Below are 16,511 nucleotides of genomic sequence, written 5' to 3' on the forward strand. Positions count from 1 at the left end.
CAAATATTTGCCAGTTTCAGCTTCTCAAATGTGAGGATTTGAAGCTTTTCTGTGACATAAATGAAAATAAACAGATTATCTTTGGATTTTGAAAAGCTGATCAGACTAAAGAAGCCATTTGAATACATCACTTTAGGCATTTTTTTCTGACAGCTAGCTAGCTAGCATTAACAATTAACAGTCAACCAGTTTTTTGTTGCATATTTAAATGGACACAGTAGCTAATGTTAGTTACTGAAAAGCAATAAAATACTTGGAAAATACAATTTAACTGCATTGTTTTAAGGTTTAGTTGGTCAGAGTTCAGGTTCAATCAAGTTTGACAGGTAATCGTTATTGCTCGCTATGCTAGCCATTCCAAGCTAACCATAGCATTTAACTTTACCAGAAATGATTGGCCAATGTTACAACTGCCTACAAGAAGTCTTTATCCTCCTGTAACGTTATAATGGAAAGTAAAAACTGGCACTTGCCAGTGCATATGCCACTGAAAGAACAGTTGCTTTTCTTTTAGATTTAGGCGTATTTTCCCATATATCAGGTCAGAACAGTCTGTAATTATTCTCAATAGGCACATTTTATTGGTAAAAAATTAATTTAGACTCTGAATCCTAAAGGCTGGATTAAGCCTTTTAGCCAACCCGCAAATTATCACCCACTTCACCTTTGGCACTACAAAAAAAATCTATACTGCAGGGATTCATCTTGATGCACAAACAATCTTTGGCAGCAGCAGTCCGCAGCTGCGCGGGGGGAAAAACCAAAACCAAGACAGTGCAGTAGGTGTGCTACATCACGCTTAACATTTCTTCCAGGAAGTAGATTTTTTTTTGTCTTGAAGTAGACTAGATAGGAACACGTTGATGATAAACTTTTCTCTGTGGCTGCCATGTCGGATTCTCTGGACCGGTCCACGAAGATCAGCCTGTTGAAGGAGCCGGTTGTAAAGAAGCTCTGTGAGCTGTTGGACAAATCCAGCAATAAAGGATGGCGAAAACTGGGAGAGATAGTCGGCAGTGACAGACGTTTTAAAGTCAGGTACAGTCGGTTGAAATGATTCAGAGGATAAACTGTAGAAATACACAGAAATGTTGTGGTTTAAACAAACTTATAGTGTCTCTGGCACCAACACTGTACACTGTTTTATGTCATTTTGTATTTACTGCGGTATTACTGTGATATTACTGTGACAGAATGCAATACGCTTACCTGTGATTCTATATAGATAACCTTATTATCACACAAATTAGGTAGGTAAGAAAAAATAATATAATAATCTATGTATATAATAACTACAGTACAGTAAAGTTTGGACACACTTTCTCATTGAAGTGAATGGGAAGGTGTATCCAAACTCTTGACTGGTATTATATATGTTCGTGTTTGCCTGTCTTTCTTAAGCTGTATGTATATTTGTATAAATATATTGAGCATGATGTCAAATTCTTTGCGTCAACATACTCGGCCATGAAACTTGGCTTCTGATATTTGAAATATGTCTCGCTGTCAATATCCCGCATTGTCCTCCAGCTCAGACGACATGGAGATGTGCTCTCTGAAGGTGCTGGAGCTGGAGGGCAGCCCGAGCCGCATGCTGCTGAGGCTGATGGGAGAGCGAGGCTGCACCACAGGTCACCTGTTTGACTACCTCCAAACTCTGGGCAATTCAGAGGCCACGCAGTGCCTGAAACAATCAGGTACAGTGAAACTGCCCCCGGACCAGGTTGGCTATTGTTCTGCCTGTTTTGGGCTTTAAAAGGGAATTTATGACTCACTTCAAGACCGTGGGTGACATTGTCAGGGAAGTTTATAGTCATCGTGACACTATCTAAGCTTGTCATTGTCGGCAGGCTTCAATCAGTTTGGGTTTCTGAAAGAGGAAACATATGATTAGTGTGTTTGCTCCATAATTTTATTCTTGGCGTGGCGGTATAACAGTGAAACTGCATTTAAACACTTCTGGGGCAAAAAAATCCCTTTTAAACCTACTTGGATGAATGTTATTTGTAGCATTAAATGTCAGCTTTACATAGAAACTGTTTGTCTTTGCCACAAGTATATAAACTAGAACTACAACTATATATAAGCAACTATTTCAGTAATTGATTTATCATTTTAGTAATTTTTTTTAAGGTAAAATGGAAAATACCAAACATTTGCTGGTTTCAGCTTCTCAAATGTGAAGATTTGAAGCTTTTCTGTGTCATAAATTACAATAAAGTGATTATCTTTGGATTTTAAACTGATCAGACAAAAAAAGACATTTGTACACGTCACCTTGGGCATTTTTCACTATTTTCTGACAATAATTATTAGTTCTATCCCTAATATAAAAATCGGTGTAACAATGTACAACAAAGTTTGAATTCAAAGTGAAAGCATCCTGAATGTTCAGCCTTGCAGATCCTCATCCAGCCCCAGTCGGTGGCTCTTATATCTGGCCACAACCTGCGGCTCAGCTGCCACGCTGTGGGCAAATCTCCAGTACAATACCAGTGGTTCAAGACAAAGGAGGAGGTGAGTTAAGATCTATGTATTAAACTCAGACTGGCAAAGGACTTGAAGGGAATTTTTACAAGTAAAACAAACTGCAGTTAAAGAGCCAAATTACTGGTTTGAGTTTGAAATTGTATTCATCAGCACTTCTCGATATTCCTGCCCCCAGATGCCTCATGATGACCTCTTGTAGCTTTATGAGTTTTAAGGTCTCTTACTATGATTTCCTGGCTCTGTTTTACATACTTGACTAATAAAAAAAGCTTGGATAAACACCAAAAACATGATCCATTGTTATATAAGAAACATATTTTAACAAGCTCAAACAAATCACTAGGGATGCACAATATTGGATTTTTGCTGATATCCAATATGCAGATATACACATTTTGGTGGATCGCCGATGCCAATATATGCACTTTTTTTTTTTCTTTGATGGCCCTCTGGCACATGCAGACATAAAATACATTGCTTTTCAAAAATGTACACATTCACAGGGCAAAATAAGAAAACTGCTTCAACTCAGGTAACGTGTAAAACATGCCATATTTATTTTTATGTAACATTTTCAAACGAAACTTGTAACATTCATTCTACTTCAACAGGCTTGAATGATTCTCTACCTCACACAATCCTAACAATAGCCACAACCAGGGAAAGTTTGACCTATTTCACAAGTTGCAAAACAAGGAAATAAATGTAATCTCTGTCCACAGGGATGATGTGAAAGTAAGTGCATTGTATAACTGTGCAGCAATTAAAGCCAACTGAAAGAACATAAATAGACATATTGTACTCTAATGGTGTCATATATAATAATATATCATTCAGAGGGACCGAATGCAAAGCTACCGTGACTATCACTGACTTACAACAATAACACTGAGCATGGAGTTAGCAGCAAAACTAACACAGAAACATCTTTCTCAGGACATTATGCAGGACCAGCAGGGAGAAATATGAGCCTTATAGATTAATCTTGCAGTTTGACTTCATCCATGAAACCCTTTTCCTCGTTGCCTTGCAGCTGCATCCCCAAACATGTGACCAGAAGCACAAAGCCAGCTGGCTAAACACATAAACAACACAGGAGTAAAAAAATCCTCAGAGTGCCTTCATTTCACTGCTTTTTAAAAACACGCCATGGTGATAACATCCACCGGCATGAATCTTGTTTTTCTGACAAACAGTCAAATAGATTGTCACAATTAAAACATCATCTTATCGTCAGAAATGTTCATTTCGGGGCCATGCCGATATTATTTTAAAGCTTTTGACATACCGATATCATCGTGAATCCCTACAAATCACCTCACGAGCCCCTCTCTTGGCAGATCTTTTTTCCCTCGGATTGAGAACCTCCTCTATATCGCTCCCTTATCAGTCCATACTGTTGACATTAAAAGCAGCTCCATAGTAAATCACCTTGTGCAAATATTTCACGTCACGTTTTAAACATTCAGGTGTTCCACTGAAGAGTCAGAGCGGAACCAAAATAACCTCAATGTAAGAAAGATCAATATTAAATCTTATGTTTCCTGTATGTGAACCTGCATTTAACTGCAGTGTAAAATGTGTTGTATATGTTAAATGCTGTTCAGTTTTTCCAGGACTGTGTTGCACCAGCTGTTCATAAATCTGTCACTAAGTTTGTGTGTAAAGTCTTTCTTAAGTTCTTAGTAACTATTTGCTAGTTTCAAACTATTGATTTACTAAATCAGTTTGCACCATTAAAACCTAATAAATGTCTTAACTATTAAACATTTTAATAATGTGAATATCGGTCGCTAGGTAACATCTGTGTCCAATCAGAAGCACCCAATTAGAAACTGGAAGCAATATTTTTCCAAAAAAATTGGAAGTCACTGTAGCGTCAAGAGATGTAACTTAACTGCCAAAAATGACGGTTTTATATGTGTTTTAAAATCAGTAGTATTCATGCAGTACAGAGAAATCAGAGGGAAATACTCGATTATGCTACGCTAAGGGACCTTATTTGATCATTTAGTTTAATATTTATCATATCATAATATTTTGTAATTTGAGGTATATTGTGTTTTTTTTCTGTGAAACGTAATGTAAAGTGTCAGGGCAGATATCTACTGTATTCCATATTACCTCTTTTTACTCTTCAATCTAAACAGGTCAGATATTAGCAAGCTAACGTTGTCATTTGGGTCACTCAGCTAGCGAACACAACAGTTAAACCTGGCAGTTAGTAGGTGTAAATATTTAGTATCAACTAATCTCTATGTAAGAATTAGTTTATGTGTTGCAACCAGTTTTAATTTAGTGATGTGTAAATCTCCACTTAGTAAACACTTACAATATAGCTAGGCTAAATTTGAACTTACACACGGACTCTAAACAGGCTCTAAACATTCCCAAAATTGCACAATACTCACATCACACTGTCAAGCTACTCAATGTTTCCAATAACATCTAAAACCAGTTTTCTCCATAGCTAGTGGCCCACTTTATTAGGAACACCTGTGCAGTCTCACGTAATCCAATAAAACAACTGAAGTGCATCGAACTGAAAAGTGTTCCTAATATTTTGTCCATCCCATTAACATACATACTTTTCAATATAATGCACTCAAGCACACCACCACCACCCACTGAAGTATCGGGTGTGGATATCAGTGGTATCAGCAGTGTATGTCATGCATGAGTGAAGAATTTGAGTGTGTAAGTGTTATAAAACGCATGAAAACAAAGCCAAGAAGTAAATCAGCATAACCAAAACTAACAGGCGCAGCCGAGAGCCTGAGAGGGACTACATCAGTGCAGCGAGACCAGGTGCACTGATGTTACAGAAATTAGTCAGCTGCAGGGGAGAGACACCGATTAGAGACCATACAAACTCCCCAGATGACAACACATCACAACATGCTTCAACTTTTTATTTACCTAAAACTAGACTTTGACCTCCATGGGTTTTTGAGGAATGGTGCATAGTTTTTCTATCATTCTGTATCTTTAAATTTGACCTTTTAATGTACATAAATTACATATTTTGATTGCTTTTCCCTGAATTATGTTTTTGGTAGCTTGGAAAAGCCTTTAGACAATCATGCTTGGACACTAACACCCTGCCGTCCCTTTTGTGAGACATTAGACCTTAAAATGAAAAATAGATTTGAAGATGCAGATTTGCTCCAGAGGTTAGAAATAATGTTTCTATTCCGCTCTGTGATTTTTATACAGTATTGATAAATGTCTATTTAAATTCGTCAACTCTAGGTGCCAAACAGCTTCTCTCCTGAGCTGGTGATAAGTCCGGTCCATCTGAAGGACGCTGGCTTTTACATCTGCAGGGTCAACTGCGGAGACATTTTTGAATTCAGCCAGTGGGCTCAGGTGGACGTCCTGAATGTCGCCATGTCGTACGGTGAGACGCTCCAGCACATAGGTGTCATCTATGTGCATTTGTTGGTATTTTTTTCTCTAATTATTTGAACCACTTATGTTATTTTAAATATTTTAGAGGTGCCTGCATAAACTGCAGGAGAGGATATGTTTATTTCTTCAGAATAAGTGACTCCTGTGGGAATTTCACCTCTGCTAGATGAAGTTGATAATCTTTGAATGATGTCGCCTCTCCAACCACCATCAGGACAGAGTTATCATTCCTTAGAGGGTCGGCTGAAGGTGGTGATCCAGCCTCAGTCCCAGCGGCTACATGTTGGGCAAACCCTGCAGCTGGAGTGTGGAGCAGTGGGACGACCGGTTCCTCGCTACCAGTGGCATAGAAATGGAGTCCCAATCCCCGGCGCCACAAAGAGGAAATTCACGGTGAGGAGTGGTTGTTAGAGAGGTTTTCTGATTTAAGTTTGTAGTTGTCAAACATCACAAGGCACAAACTGGTGGCTAATTGGTTACAAGACAATAGAGTTTAACTTTGCAGTGCATTAAATCGTTAATAGTTATATATATTATTGTTCTCGCATTTCAGATTCCTCACGTGATGCAGGATCATCACGGCAGGTATCGCTGTGAAATCAACAGCAGCACTGAGAGAATGTGGACCAATGAAGTTGACATTGTGATAGGTATGTCACAACTTCATTACAAGTCTTAATTCTTGCATTTACAGTCCAGTAAATCCGGCTCCACTGTCATTAATGTCCAAGTGACTGTTTGCCTCTGTTCTTAACTGAAAGCACCAAGGATATCTGTCCAGTTTTCAGGGGCAATGGAGTGCTCTGAAGGTAGAGTTGGAAGGGCGGATGCATGGTTTATTAAAAGGCAATAACACAAAAATTAGTTGGCATTAACTGCATGCAACCCTTAAATTGTTCCTCTAACCGCATGTGGGTCACAAATCAGATTATCATGTAAACACTAACCAGCACAAAACTCACAGGGTTTAAGATCCTGGCTTCACATGCATGAATATCATTTTGAATTAATTCTATATTTGTCTAATTGTCAATAAATCCCATTAACCAAAACCTACAATGAGTTGCTCTTGCTAACAAATATCGTCTACATAGCCAAAGCCTGATTTAACTAATTCCTCTTTGCCATAGATCTACACACCAACGGCTCGCTGGTGTGTTTTTTTATTAAAAAAAACACACCAGCGAGCCGCATCATTACACTAGGGACATGTTCCTTCATTGCCACAAACAAAACTATAGTTGTAGTGCTAAAAACTACAGTGTTGAGCTGTTTTAGGAAATTAGCTTTTGATAAAAATGAAACTTTTTAAAGATTTACATTTTTAGGAGGAACAAACAGGTTCATGGTTGAGTGCCACTGACAGGTTGGGGAAGTTGGAAAGTTATAGTAAAACATATTGTTGGTTTTGGTCTTTTCATGGAGTTTGTTTGCAATACGACAAATTTAGAATAAATCCAGTCTTTTCCTTTAAAACTAACTTTTATTAACTGACTTAAATGCTTGAAAATTAGAATTAATTGCTCTTCTACAATCACAGTAAGGCTGACCCTCCCCCTTTTCCACTAATCAGTTAGAATCTATTTCTAGGTAAACAGGTAATATGATAGTGATGTGTTTGTATTTTTTTATTCCTAGATGACGTTTACGCCATTGGAGGGGGTGAGTAATTGTACTTATCAGGTGTTTTATACATGCTCTTGAATTCATATTTACACTTGCTGTATGATCCTTTGTGATGTTTTCGCTGTGACATTTGAATTTTAGGTTCTGGTGACTTCTTCTTAAATAGTATCCCAGACCAACTTTATGGTAAGTTTCTTACAACACATTTCTTTATGTGAGCAAATCATTCAACCTGTTCTCTAATGTATGTTTTTGTCACTTCTTTTAATGATTGATATGACAGATGTACAGTTCCTCTATATATGAACTGTTACTGTTCAGTCTCATATTAAAACCGATCGCACCAATCAGATATCAGTTCCCATCTTGACACCAAAAGACGGATGTGAAACTTGTAGCACTTTCTGTAACATGTGATGTCAGTAGCTTCGCATGTGGACAAAATATTACATTATGGCGTAATTCAGTCAGAAAAAAACAGAACATTGCAAAAGTTGGTTTATGTTGCAGGGTTGATGTATGACATGAAATCAAACGGCTAATATTAATGTCATTGTGTTTGGTATTCAACACAAAATGACCAACTGCCTTAGTTTACTCATCATCATCAATCAGAAGGTTTGCAAATGTGTCTTAAGTTCAATTCTTTCCAGGTTTTTGTTGTTCCTTGAGGGATTTTTTGTTGTAATTTTATAAAATGTATATACGGCATAAAAAGTAGGACATTATAAAAGCAGAACAAACATAACACAAAAGACAAACAACACAAATGAAACTAGACTAGAATCGATGAGCAACACTGAGGTGGATCGATAGAGAAAGATGAAAAATCTAGAGTAACAAAAACGCTTAAAGATTGTGTTCACATGTTAATTCCTCACCAATAATGATCCCCAGTGGAAACTCCACCTACTGTCAGACTCACAATGTGTTTAAACAAACAAAGAGGTCTAAAATGATGCAGCAGAACCAGAGATATCATCTGTTTTCATTCCACGCATTCCTCTTCCTCGTCAAAACCCGGGACCTACATCACCCACAGTGCAACTCCGTTCTATTCTTTCGACCGCACAGATTTGGGTATGTTATGCTAGTAGCGGCTAATTTGCGGAGATGAGGAGTGGGCTACAGACGTCTGATAAACCCCATTTCCCTCCAGCTCCACACCCCCAGAGTTTGTTCATTTTCAAACTTGTATTCTTTATTCATGTCAGACTTCACACAGCCACAAAAGAGTTGGTTCTCCCCAAGACCTGTAAACAGACTTTGATGTGCAATATCAGTGGAGTTTCCCTTTTAAAATGACAAGGGGCAACTGTCTCGTATTATAATCCGTATCTGTTAATCTGTTCTAGCAACAGTTTTTCTCATGAACTGAACTGTCTGAACTGTCTTTAACAGGTTTTATTAGATTAGAGCTGCAACGATTCATTGATAAGTCGCCAACTGCAGAATTACTGTTAATATTTTGATAATCGATTAATAAGTTTGAGTAATTTCTAAGAGGAAAATGTCCAAATTCTCTGATTCCAGCTCCTCAAATGTAATATTTTCAATCAATCAATTTTTATTTATATAGCGCCAAATCACAACAAAAGTCATCTCAAGGCATTTTTCACATAGAGCAGGTCAAGACCGTACTCTTTAATTTACAGAGACCCAACAATTCCCCCATGAGCAAGCACTTGGCGACAGCGGTAAGGAAAAAGTCCCCTTTAACGGGTAGAAACCTCAAGCAGAACCCGGCTCTTGGTGGGAGGCCATCTGCTTTGACCGGTTGGGTTGAGAGAGAGAAAGAAAGAGGGAAAGGGGGAGGGGGGACAGAATAACAACAATCATAACAATAATGACAATGACACAGCAGCAGCCAGGGAAGGATGCCAACAGGACTGTGAAGGACCGCGAAGGCTTGGCCCAGAACCCAGGGTTTCCTGTGAGATGAGAAAGCACAAAAAAAAACTCCGGGGAAGAAGCAAAGTTAGTAACATGCATTGATGTTCCATGAATGCATACAGATGGAGAGGAGGAGGAGGAGAGAGGAGCTCAGTGCATCATGGGAAGTCCCCCAGCAGTCTAGGCCTATAGCAGCATAACTAAGGGCTGATCCAAGGCGAGCCTGGTTGGCCCTAACTATAAGCTTTTGGTTTCTTTAGTCTTCTATTACAGTAAACTGAAAATCTTTGGGTTGTGGACTGTTGGTCAGGACAAAACAAGACATTTGAGGACGTTACTTGGCCTTTGGAAAACAGTGATGGACATTTCTACCATTTTCTTACATTTTATGGACCAAACAACTAATTGATCAATCGAGAAAATAATTAACAGGTTAATTGATAATGAAAATTCTCATTAGTCTTTATTAGAAAGACAGCTGAATTTTTTTGAACAGCCCAAAAAATCTAAATGTGGTATCTGGGTGGCTTTTTAGCGAACCTTTCTTATTCATTCTGATATATGTACGTTTGGGAAAACTTCAAAGTATACATCACATTACTTATAAAGGACATTCCTCACTTGAATTTGTAGATGTTGCTGTTGACAGTACTACATCTTGATAGCTATTTTTCATGCCTGGTTCACTTTTCAGTTCCAAGAGATGTTCCCTTGATGCATGTTTTCATGTATGGGTTGAATTTAACCCAGTGTGACTTTCTCCCTCTCTCCCGTCCCGTCACAGCGACTGACAAAGTGGCCTTGCTGATTGGCAATCTGTCCTACAAGAACCACCCGCAGCTCAAAGCTCCCATGGTGGATGTGTACGACCTCACCAACCTCCTGCGGCAGCTGAACTTCAAGGTGGTTTCTCTGCTGGACCTCACAGAGTCGGAGATGAGAAACGCTGTTGACGAGTTCCTGTTGCTGCTTCACAAAGGCGTTTATGGTATGTTTGGATTACAAAACATTATGTATGTTTTAGGTGATAGTCTTTTAGAGCGAAACTGACGGTAAGCTGAATGAACCATTGAAATGTACACTTCCCTCTTTAGGTCTTCTGTACTATGCTGGTCATGGATACGAAAACTATGGTAACAGTTTCATGGTGCCAGTAGATGCACCAAACCCGTACCGGTCAGCCAACTGTTTATGTGTGCAGAGCATCCTTAAACTGATGCAGGAGAAGGAGACGGGTCTCAATGTGTTTCTGCTGGACATGTGCAGGAAGAGGTGAGTCCTAGAGTCAAATAAAGGTACTTTGTCACATTTGATAACAGGGATCTAACCGATACTTCTATATAGAAAGGTTTAAAATGCATGTTGGTGAAAATGTAGAATATCTGAGAAGTTTACAGGTGAAAATGCTCAACTCATAGACTTCTGACACCTGCGACGAAGGGTCACAAGCAGATTTAGCTTTATTTTAAGTGGTCACAAACCAAAAATTTAGAGAACCAGTGCTTGTAAATCACCAACATGAGCAACAACAAAAGCAACCATGAGTAGGCAGTGTAAGGCTCCCAGATATATAACTGCGACTCCTACTACAATGATCATCTAACAGAAAAGCACAAGGGTAAAAATGCAGCTGGAATCATTTTTCATGGGGAATTTCAATTTATGTCCCTATGCTCTAAAAACTTTGAGCTCAAGACTGCGGGAGTTCTCCAAGACTCCAAGTTGACTTTCCCTCCAGTGTAGAGCTGTTAGGTACTTATTGCCTCAGTTTGCATCTAAAGAGTTTAATGGATTTATTCATTTTCCAGGAATATTCATGATGACAGTGCTCCAAACATTGTCTTGAGGGTCACAGCCAACATTGTCTTTGGATACGCTACGTAAGTCTGAAACATCAACTATCATTTAAAAAATTTTTTTTTCTTTTTCACAAGAATATAAAAAGTTTTATTTTTTGTCTCATGTGTCAGATGCCAAGACGCCGAGGCCTTTGAGCTGAGCTCCAGTGGCTTCACCAATGGTGTGTTTGTCAAGTTTTTGAAGAAGCGACTGCTTGATGATGAGAAGATCACCGTGGTGCTGGACCGAGTCGCTGAGGGTAAGAGAGGAACAGGAACACAATATGTTAAGTAATAGAAAGGAAACATATGCTAAGAGGTGCTAATTCAGTCTGGACACAGTGTCATTGCAATTTAAGGTGAAATATATCAGACAGTAAAGCATTTAGTGTGAGACCATAAAGTCATTAGGAAACCGTGTACCGAGAGAATAAATCAAGTGAGAAGTTGGGTCATTTTCTCACAGACTTCTATACAATCAGACTTGTTTTTGGAGCCAGTGGTCTCGCCCCCTGATGGCCATGAGAGAGAATTCAGGTTTAAGTCACTTCCGCATTGAATTTTGAGGAGATAATTAATTATAAAGAATTAAAAGACCACATAGTAATGTTTGTTTGTTTTGTATTTGTTATGAAATTAGATTGTTTTAAAGTTACTGTAAGCGCTTCAGTTTATTTTTTTAATGGACATATGAAGTTAACTAAATGTAGCTGCACATGCACTCAAGTAACCAGGTTACACTCGGCTTTCTCCAGACCTGGTTTCTGTAATCGGGGTAGAGGATTAGAGAAACCTGATTTTGACAGGTAGATTTCTCCTGGAGAACGCTGATTTCTCTGCCATGTATACACATAACCAGGTTTGTAATCGGCTTTTTACAAGCACACATGTGCATAAAAATAGACCGCAGACACGGAAAGAACAGCGGAGCCGCTGGATGAAAGGAGAGATTATTACTCAGAGTGATGCGTCCTCGTGTTTTAAATAATTCCGACTAAAACAAAGTAGAATATAGAAATCTAAATAAGTCGCTTTCCACCTTTGAACATTTGAGTCAGACACTTTCTCATTGTGAGGGAAAGCTCCTACAGCTTCTGCCTGTCTGTCTTTTTCTCGGTGTATGTAAATGTGTTCCTTGATTACCCACGTAACCTGGTTTCTCTGAGTAATCTGGTTACTTAAGTGCACGTAAACACGCTGATGTCAAAATTGTATCTGCTCACTTTGTTGGCTGATGTGAATTATAACTTTTGCGTGCAGACATGGGTCAGTTTGATGCCACAAAGGGGAAACAAGCTCTGGAGATCCGCAGCAGTCTGTCAGAGAGGAGAGCTCTGACCGACCCCATTCTGCCCGGCGACGGCGCCGATCACGCTCACAGCCGCCAGTGGGCGAAGGCTCACGGTGAGTTTTGACCATAAAGCTTATTATAGTTTTTAAAATTTGTTTATCATGTGTTATCACGGCACTGTAAAACCCCCATTTGCTTACTGCACGCTTAGGCAAATGTTGACTCTTGTTAACGTTGACTAAGCGCATGGTGCTTTCTGACATTATACACACTTACACACACACACACACACACACCGGGGCTTCCCAGCGCAAACACACTGTTGTTGGCTGCTCTGTTGTTAGTTACTATGCAGCACGGTGGAAGAGCAACAGTCACCCGATGATAACATTATCACTTCTTCCTTTTTCATAAGCTAATAAATATTTGCTAATGAAACACAAATAAAATGGAAGGGAAGAAGATGACATTACTTCTGGTAGATTTGTTGTGATTCCTCTAACAGGATAGTAAATCTCCTGAAACCTTTGGTAAATGTACTCTGTAACACTGCTAGTCCAGAAATTAACAAAACCGTGTCTAAAGATCAATCAGATTGTTCAGAAAATATTTTCTTTTTCCTTTTTAGTTCAGTATGTTGCTTTACGAACTCTTCTTTTTTGCTTTTTGACTCACATTTTTCAGTTTCGCTCGATTGTTCATAACAATAATGAGAAATGTGGGAATGTATAACGTATAGCTAGCTAGTCAGTTAGTTAAAGCCGGAGCGCAGGATTTTTATCTCCCCCTTCTGGCAGTGAGAGTAATTACAAAAACCGTCACTTTGAATAACAGTCCAATAACATTTGGAAATTCTAGAAGAGCTGCATGATTAAATTATTTTATCCTCATTCAAGTTAGCAGAGAGCTAACTGGAATTTAGCTGGTTCAGCTGGTGGAGGTCTCTGTTCATCCAGTGGCCAGCGCGGGAACGTCAAACCCAACACCTGATTGAAAACTCTGTATACTGTGAAATACAGAGAGATTTATCTGGCGGTGATAGGCTTAATTAGCATTGTGTGAACTCATTCGGCCATGGCTTGAATGTAACAGATGTTCATTTATATGTAAGAGTTCTGCAGGTTTAAACTTTATGTGTGAAGGAAATCAAGATATCTTTTGCGAGACAGACCTAAAAACAGACACACTAATTAAAACAAATTTCAGCTAGTAAAAGATCCTCAGTTGAATAAGTGTCTCTGTAACACTATTTAGCATTTAAGCAAACCTTTAATAAATCGTTAATAACACACTATAATGTAGTTTAACTCCTCTTGTGTGCAGGAGGTTGTTATATAATAAACAATGAATGACAATATAGTAAAACAGTTGTCATAATATAAAATGTCTTCATAGTTAGTTATAATTGATGACAAATACTGTACATTAATAAACACTTTAAAAATGTCTCACTTTAACTTTGTTAAAGTGTGTTATAAATGCTAAATTCTATCTTTATCGTGTGATCTGGTGTCATGTTTATTAACCGTTAAAATCATTTCAGAGCTTCCTGAGAGTATGTGTCTCGACTTCGACTGCGGAGCTCAGATCAAGTTGGGCTTCGCGGCAGAGTTCTCCAACGTGCTCGTCATTTACACGCACATCGTGAAGAAGCCTGCGGACATGTTGTTCTGCCAGGCTCACGTCACCGACTTCTCACAGGTCAGTGCACCGTCGTTAACGCTACGACAACAATGATTGATCATAAAATAATTTAGTGGGAAGTGTGAATTATTTTGACAGTGAGCGTGTGTGTGTGCATTTATGTCTTTGTGTGTACTCTTCCTCCTGCAGGACCTCGATGTGGATCCCAAAGAGATGAACAGAGAGACTCCAGAAGAGACGGGGATCTACCTTCTGTCCAGCAGCCTGCCGCAGCACTGCCTCTACACTAGACTCAGCTCCCTGCAGAAGCTCAAGGTAAAATACTCACATTCACTTTCACACAAAGAATTTTGACATAAAACCACCTGAACGCCTAAATAATATCTCCAGAAAACAGAATAACAGCCTTGTTTTTATCCAGGACTCATATTATCAAAGTAAAATAAGTTATTTACTGAGTGTGAAGAATAAGACACATTTATGAAGCGATTTACTCCCACGGCAACAAGGTTTAAGAGTGATCCTTTGTCTTTCATAGGATGTATTTGGTAAAAATTCAGTTTGAGAGAAGCAGAAGTTTATTCTCCCCTCACCCGACATTAAACCTTTTCCTTCCTCCCCACCTGCAACAGGAGGAGCTGGTCTTCACTGTGTGCCTTCAGGGCACCTTCACAGCCATGGATGACGACGACACCGTCCACTGGACCAAAAGCATCAGCATCGGCAAGCCGCTGATCGCCCGGCTTGACCTGCACCGAGCCATGCGGCGGAACAGCTGCCTGCAGACGTGCATGATGCCCCACAGCCCGTCACACAGCCCCTGTCACAGCCCGGGGCCCGAACACCACCTCCACCTCCATTACGGGCAGCAGCCGACTCAAGACTACAACCGCCTGTCCCCGCAGCATCACTGCCTGGACGTCTACGATCGTCCGCAGGGTGCAGTTGGAGGCCGCGGGGAGTCCTACTACGACACCATCAGCCATTATGGGCCGATGTACGACTCGGCTGGGGGGCTTTCGACCTCGCCGGGCAGGCACAGCATCCCTATAGAGGCCAGTGAAGACATCAATGAGCTGCAGAATGTGTTCATCAACAGTCTGCAGTTTCAGCAGCAGTGAAACAGTTACTGGAAGTCACTGAGCATTAAATGTGCCTTTTGTTGTATCTGAAATTCTGCTGCTCTTTCTGTTACTAATATGATTCTTTTAGAAAGTTAATTCCTGAGGTTACAAGCATTATTTGTCTCAATAAGCTGTAAATTGACTTTTTACTTAAAGTTGAAAGAGTTTTGTAAATAGATTTTTAGAAAAAATGTTAGTAAACTGATGTATTTGCACCATTTGTGATATTTGTTGTTTATTTGTCAAATTTACCGACGATTCTCAAGATTCTTACCAAACAGAAAAGTTAACAGGCTGTGTTTAAGCAGCTCTTAAAGGCCTCGCGGGCAGTAATGTTAGTTATAAAATGTGTTGAGAGATGTTATACATCTATAAACTACAAGTGACAGAGGACTGTTCTACAAGAAGCTATTTAATACTTTTTTTTTTTTGGAGTTTCAGTCAGCACCATCAGACCTGCAGCAGTATTCAGGAAGCTCATAATAATGTCTCATAATGGACAAATGTTGATTTTAGCAAAAACCTACATGAACATAAATGAATCTCTTGTAATCAGTCAATCCATCTGTCCATTTATTTGCTGTTTATGAAGATCCAGGTCACATTCATTTAATCAATTATATCATAAGGAATTATTGTTATAAACTGCTGGGAAGTACAAAAAAATCATTCTCAGCTTTTTCATCCCCTGGCCTGCTTTTCTATGTGGTATTAAAAAGTCTTAAATTTAAGGTGATGGTAGTTTAATAATGGGTCAAAACAAGATCAGACATGTCAGAATCATTGTGCAACGGTATTACAGACTCTTTTCTAAAGAGATGAAATTGTACCTCTTACAAAGATTTATTTAAACCAGGAGCTGAGCGTGTACAAATTACAGGAGCATTGAGATGAAGAAGATAAGAGGAGGAGCAATCTGCGCCCTTTAATCCAAGGAGGAGAGTGTTGTAAACATGCTGCACGTTCATATAAGTGAGATAAAAACTGCTGTCAGTAGAGGAAACAGAGGCTGCAGGAGCTCCCTCTGCTGCACAGTTTGGACAATCACAGTATTTAAGACCATCAGCGAAACAATAACGAACCGGAGGAGGGAAAATGAAAACTTCAAAATACCTGGGATGATGGGATAAAATCAGATTTAAAACCTCCATGCTAAGCTCTTTTTTTCACAGTTTTTTTAATCTTCTAGCTGCC

At 39.2% G+C, this 16,511-nt stretch overlaps 1 protein-coding gene across 3 annotated transcripts; it reads left to right on the forward strand.

Annotated features, from left to right (window-relative positions):
• Window positions 1-100: 100 nt before the first annotated feature.
• On the forward strand, window positions 101-15,537 carry malt1 (MALT paracaspase 1). 3 transcript variants are annotated; one of them, XM_044329636.1, is made up of 18 exons: window positions 101-783; window positions 920-1,038; window positions 1,531-1,697; window positions 2,396-2,517; window positions 5,743-5,890; window positions 6,116-6,294; window positions 6,455-6,551; window positions 6,663-6,710; window positions 7,540-7,563; window positions 7,669-7,713; window positions 10,205-10,408; window positions 10,515-10,692; window positions 11,229-11,300; window positions 11,391-11,518; window positions 12,519-12,662; window positions 14,093-14,250; window positions 14,383-14,508; window positions 14,826-15,537. In XM_044329636.1, the coding sequence occupies exons 3-18, from the start codon at window positions 1,541-1,543 to the stop codon at window positions 15,312-15,314; spliced, it is 2,319 nt and encodes a 772-aa protein (XP_044185571.1). In that variant the 5' UTR covers window positions 101-783; window positions 920-1,038; window positions 1,531-1,540; the 3' UTR covers window positions 15,315-15,537. The 3 variants fall into 3 exon arrangements, with proteins under 3 accessions (XP_044185571.1, XP_044185557.1, XP_044185565.1); XM_044329622.1 differs by lacking the exon at window positions 101-783 and having other exon boundaries at window positions 790-1,038; XM_044329630.1 differs by lacking the exons at window positions 101-783; window positions 6,663-6,710 and having other exon boundaries at window positions 790-1,038.
• The last annotated feature ends 974 nt before the right edge of the window (window positions 15,538-16,511 follow it).

Source organism: Thunnus albacares, chromosome 2 (genome assembly GCF_914725855.1).
Source record: "Thunnus albacares chromosome 2, fThuAlb1.1, whole genome shotgun sequence".
Classification (NCBI taxonomy): Eukaryota; Metazoa; Chordata; class Actinopteri; order Scombriformes; family Scombridae; genus Thunnus; species Thunnus albacares.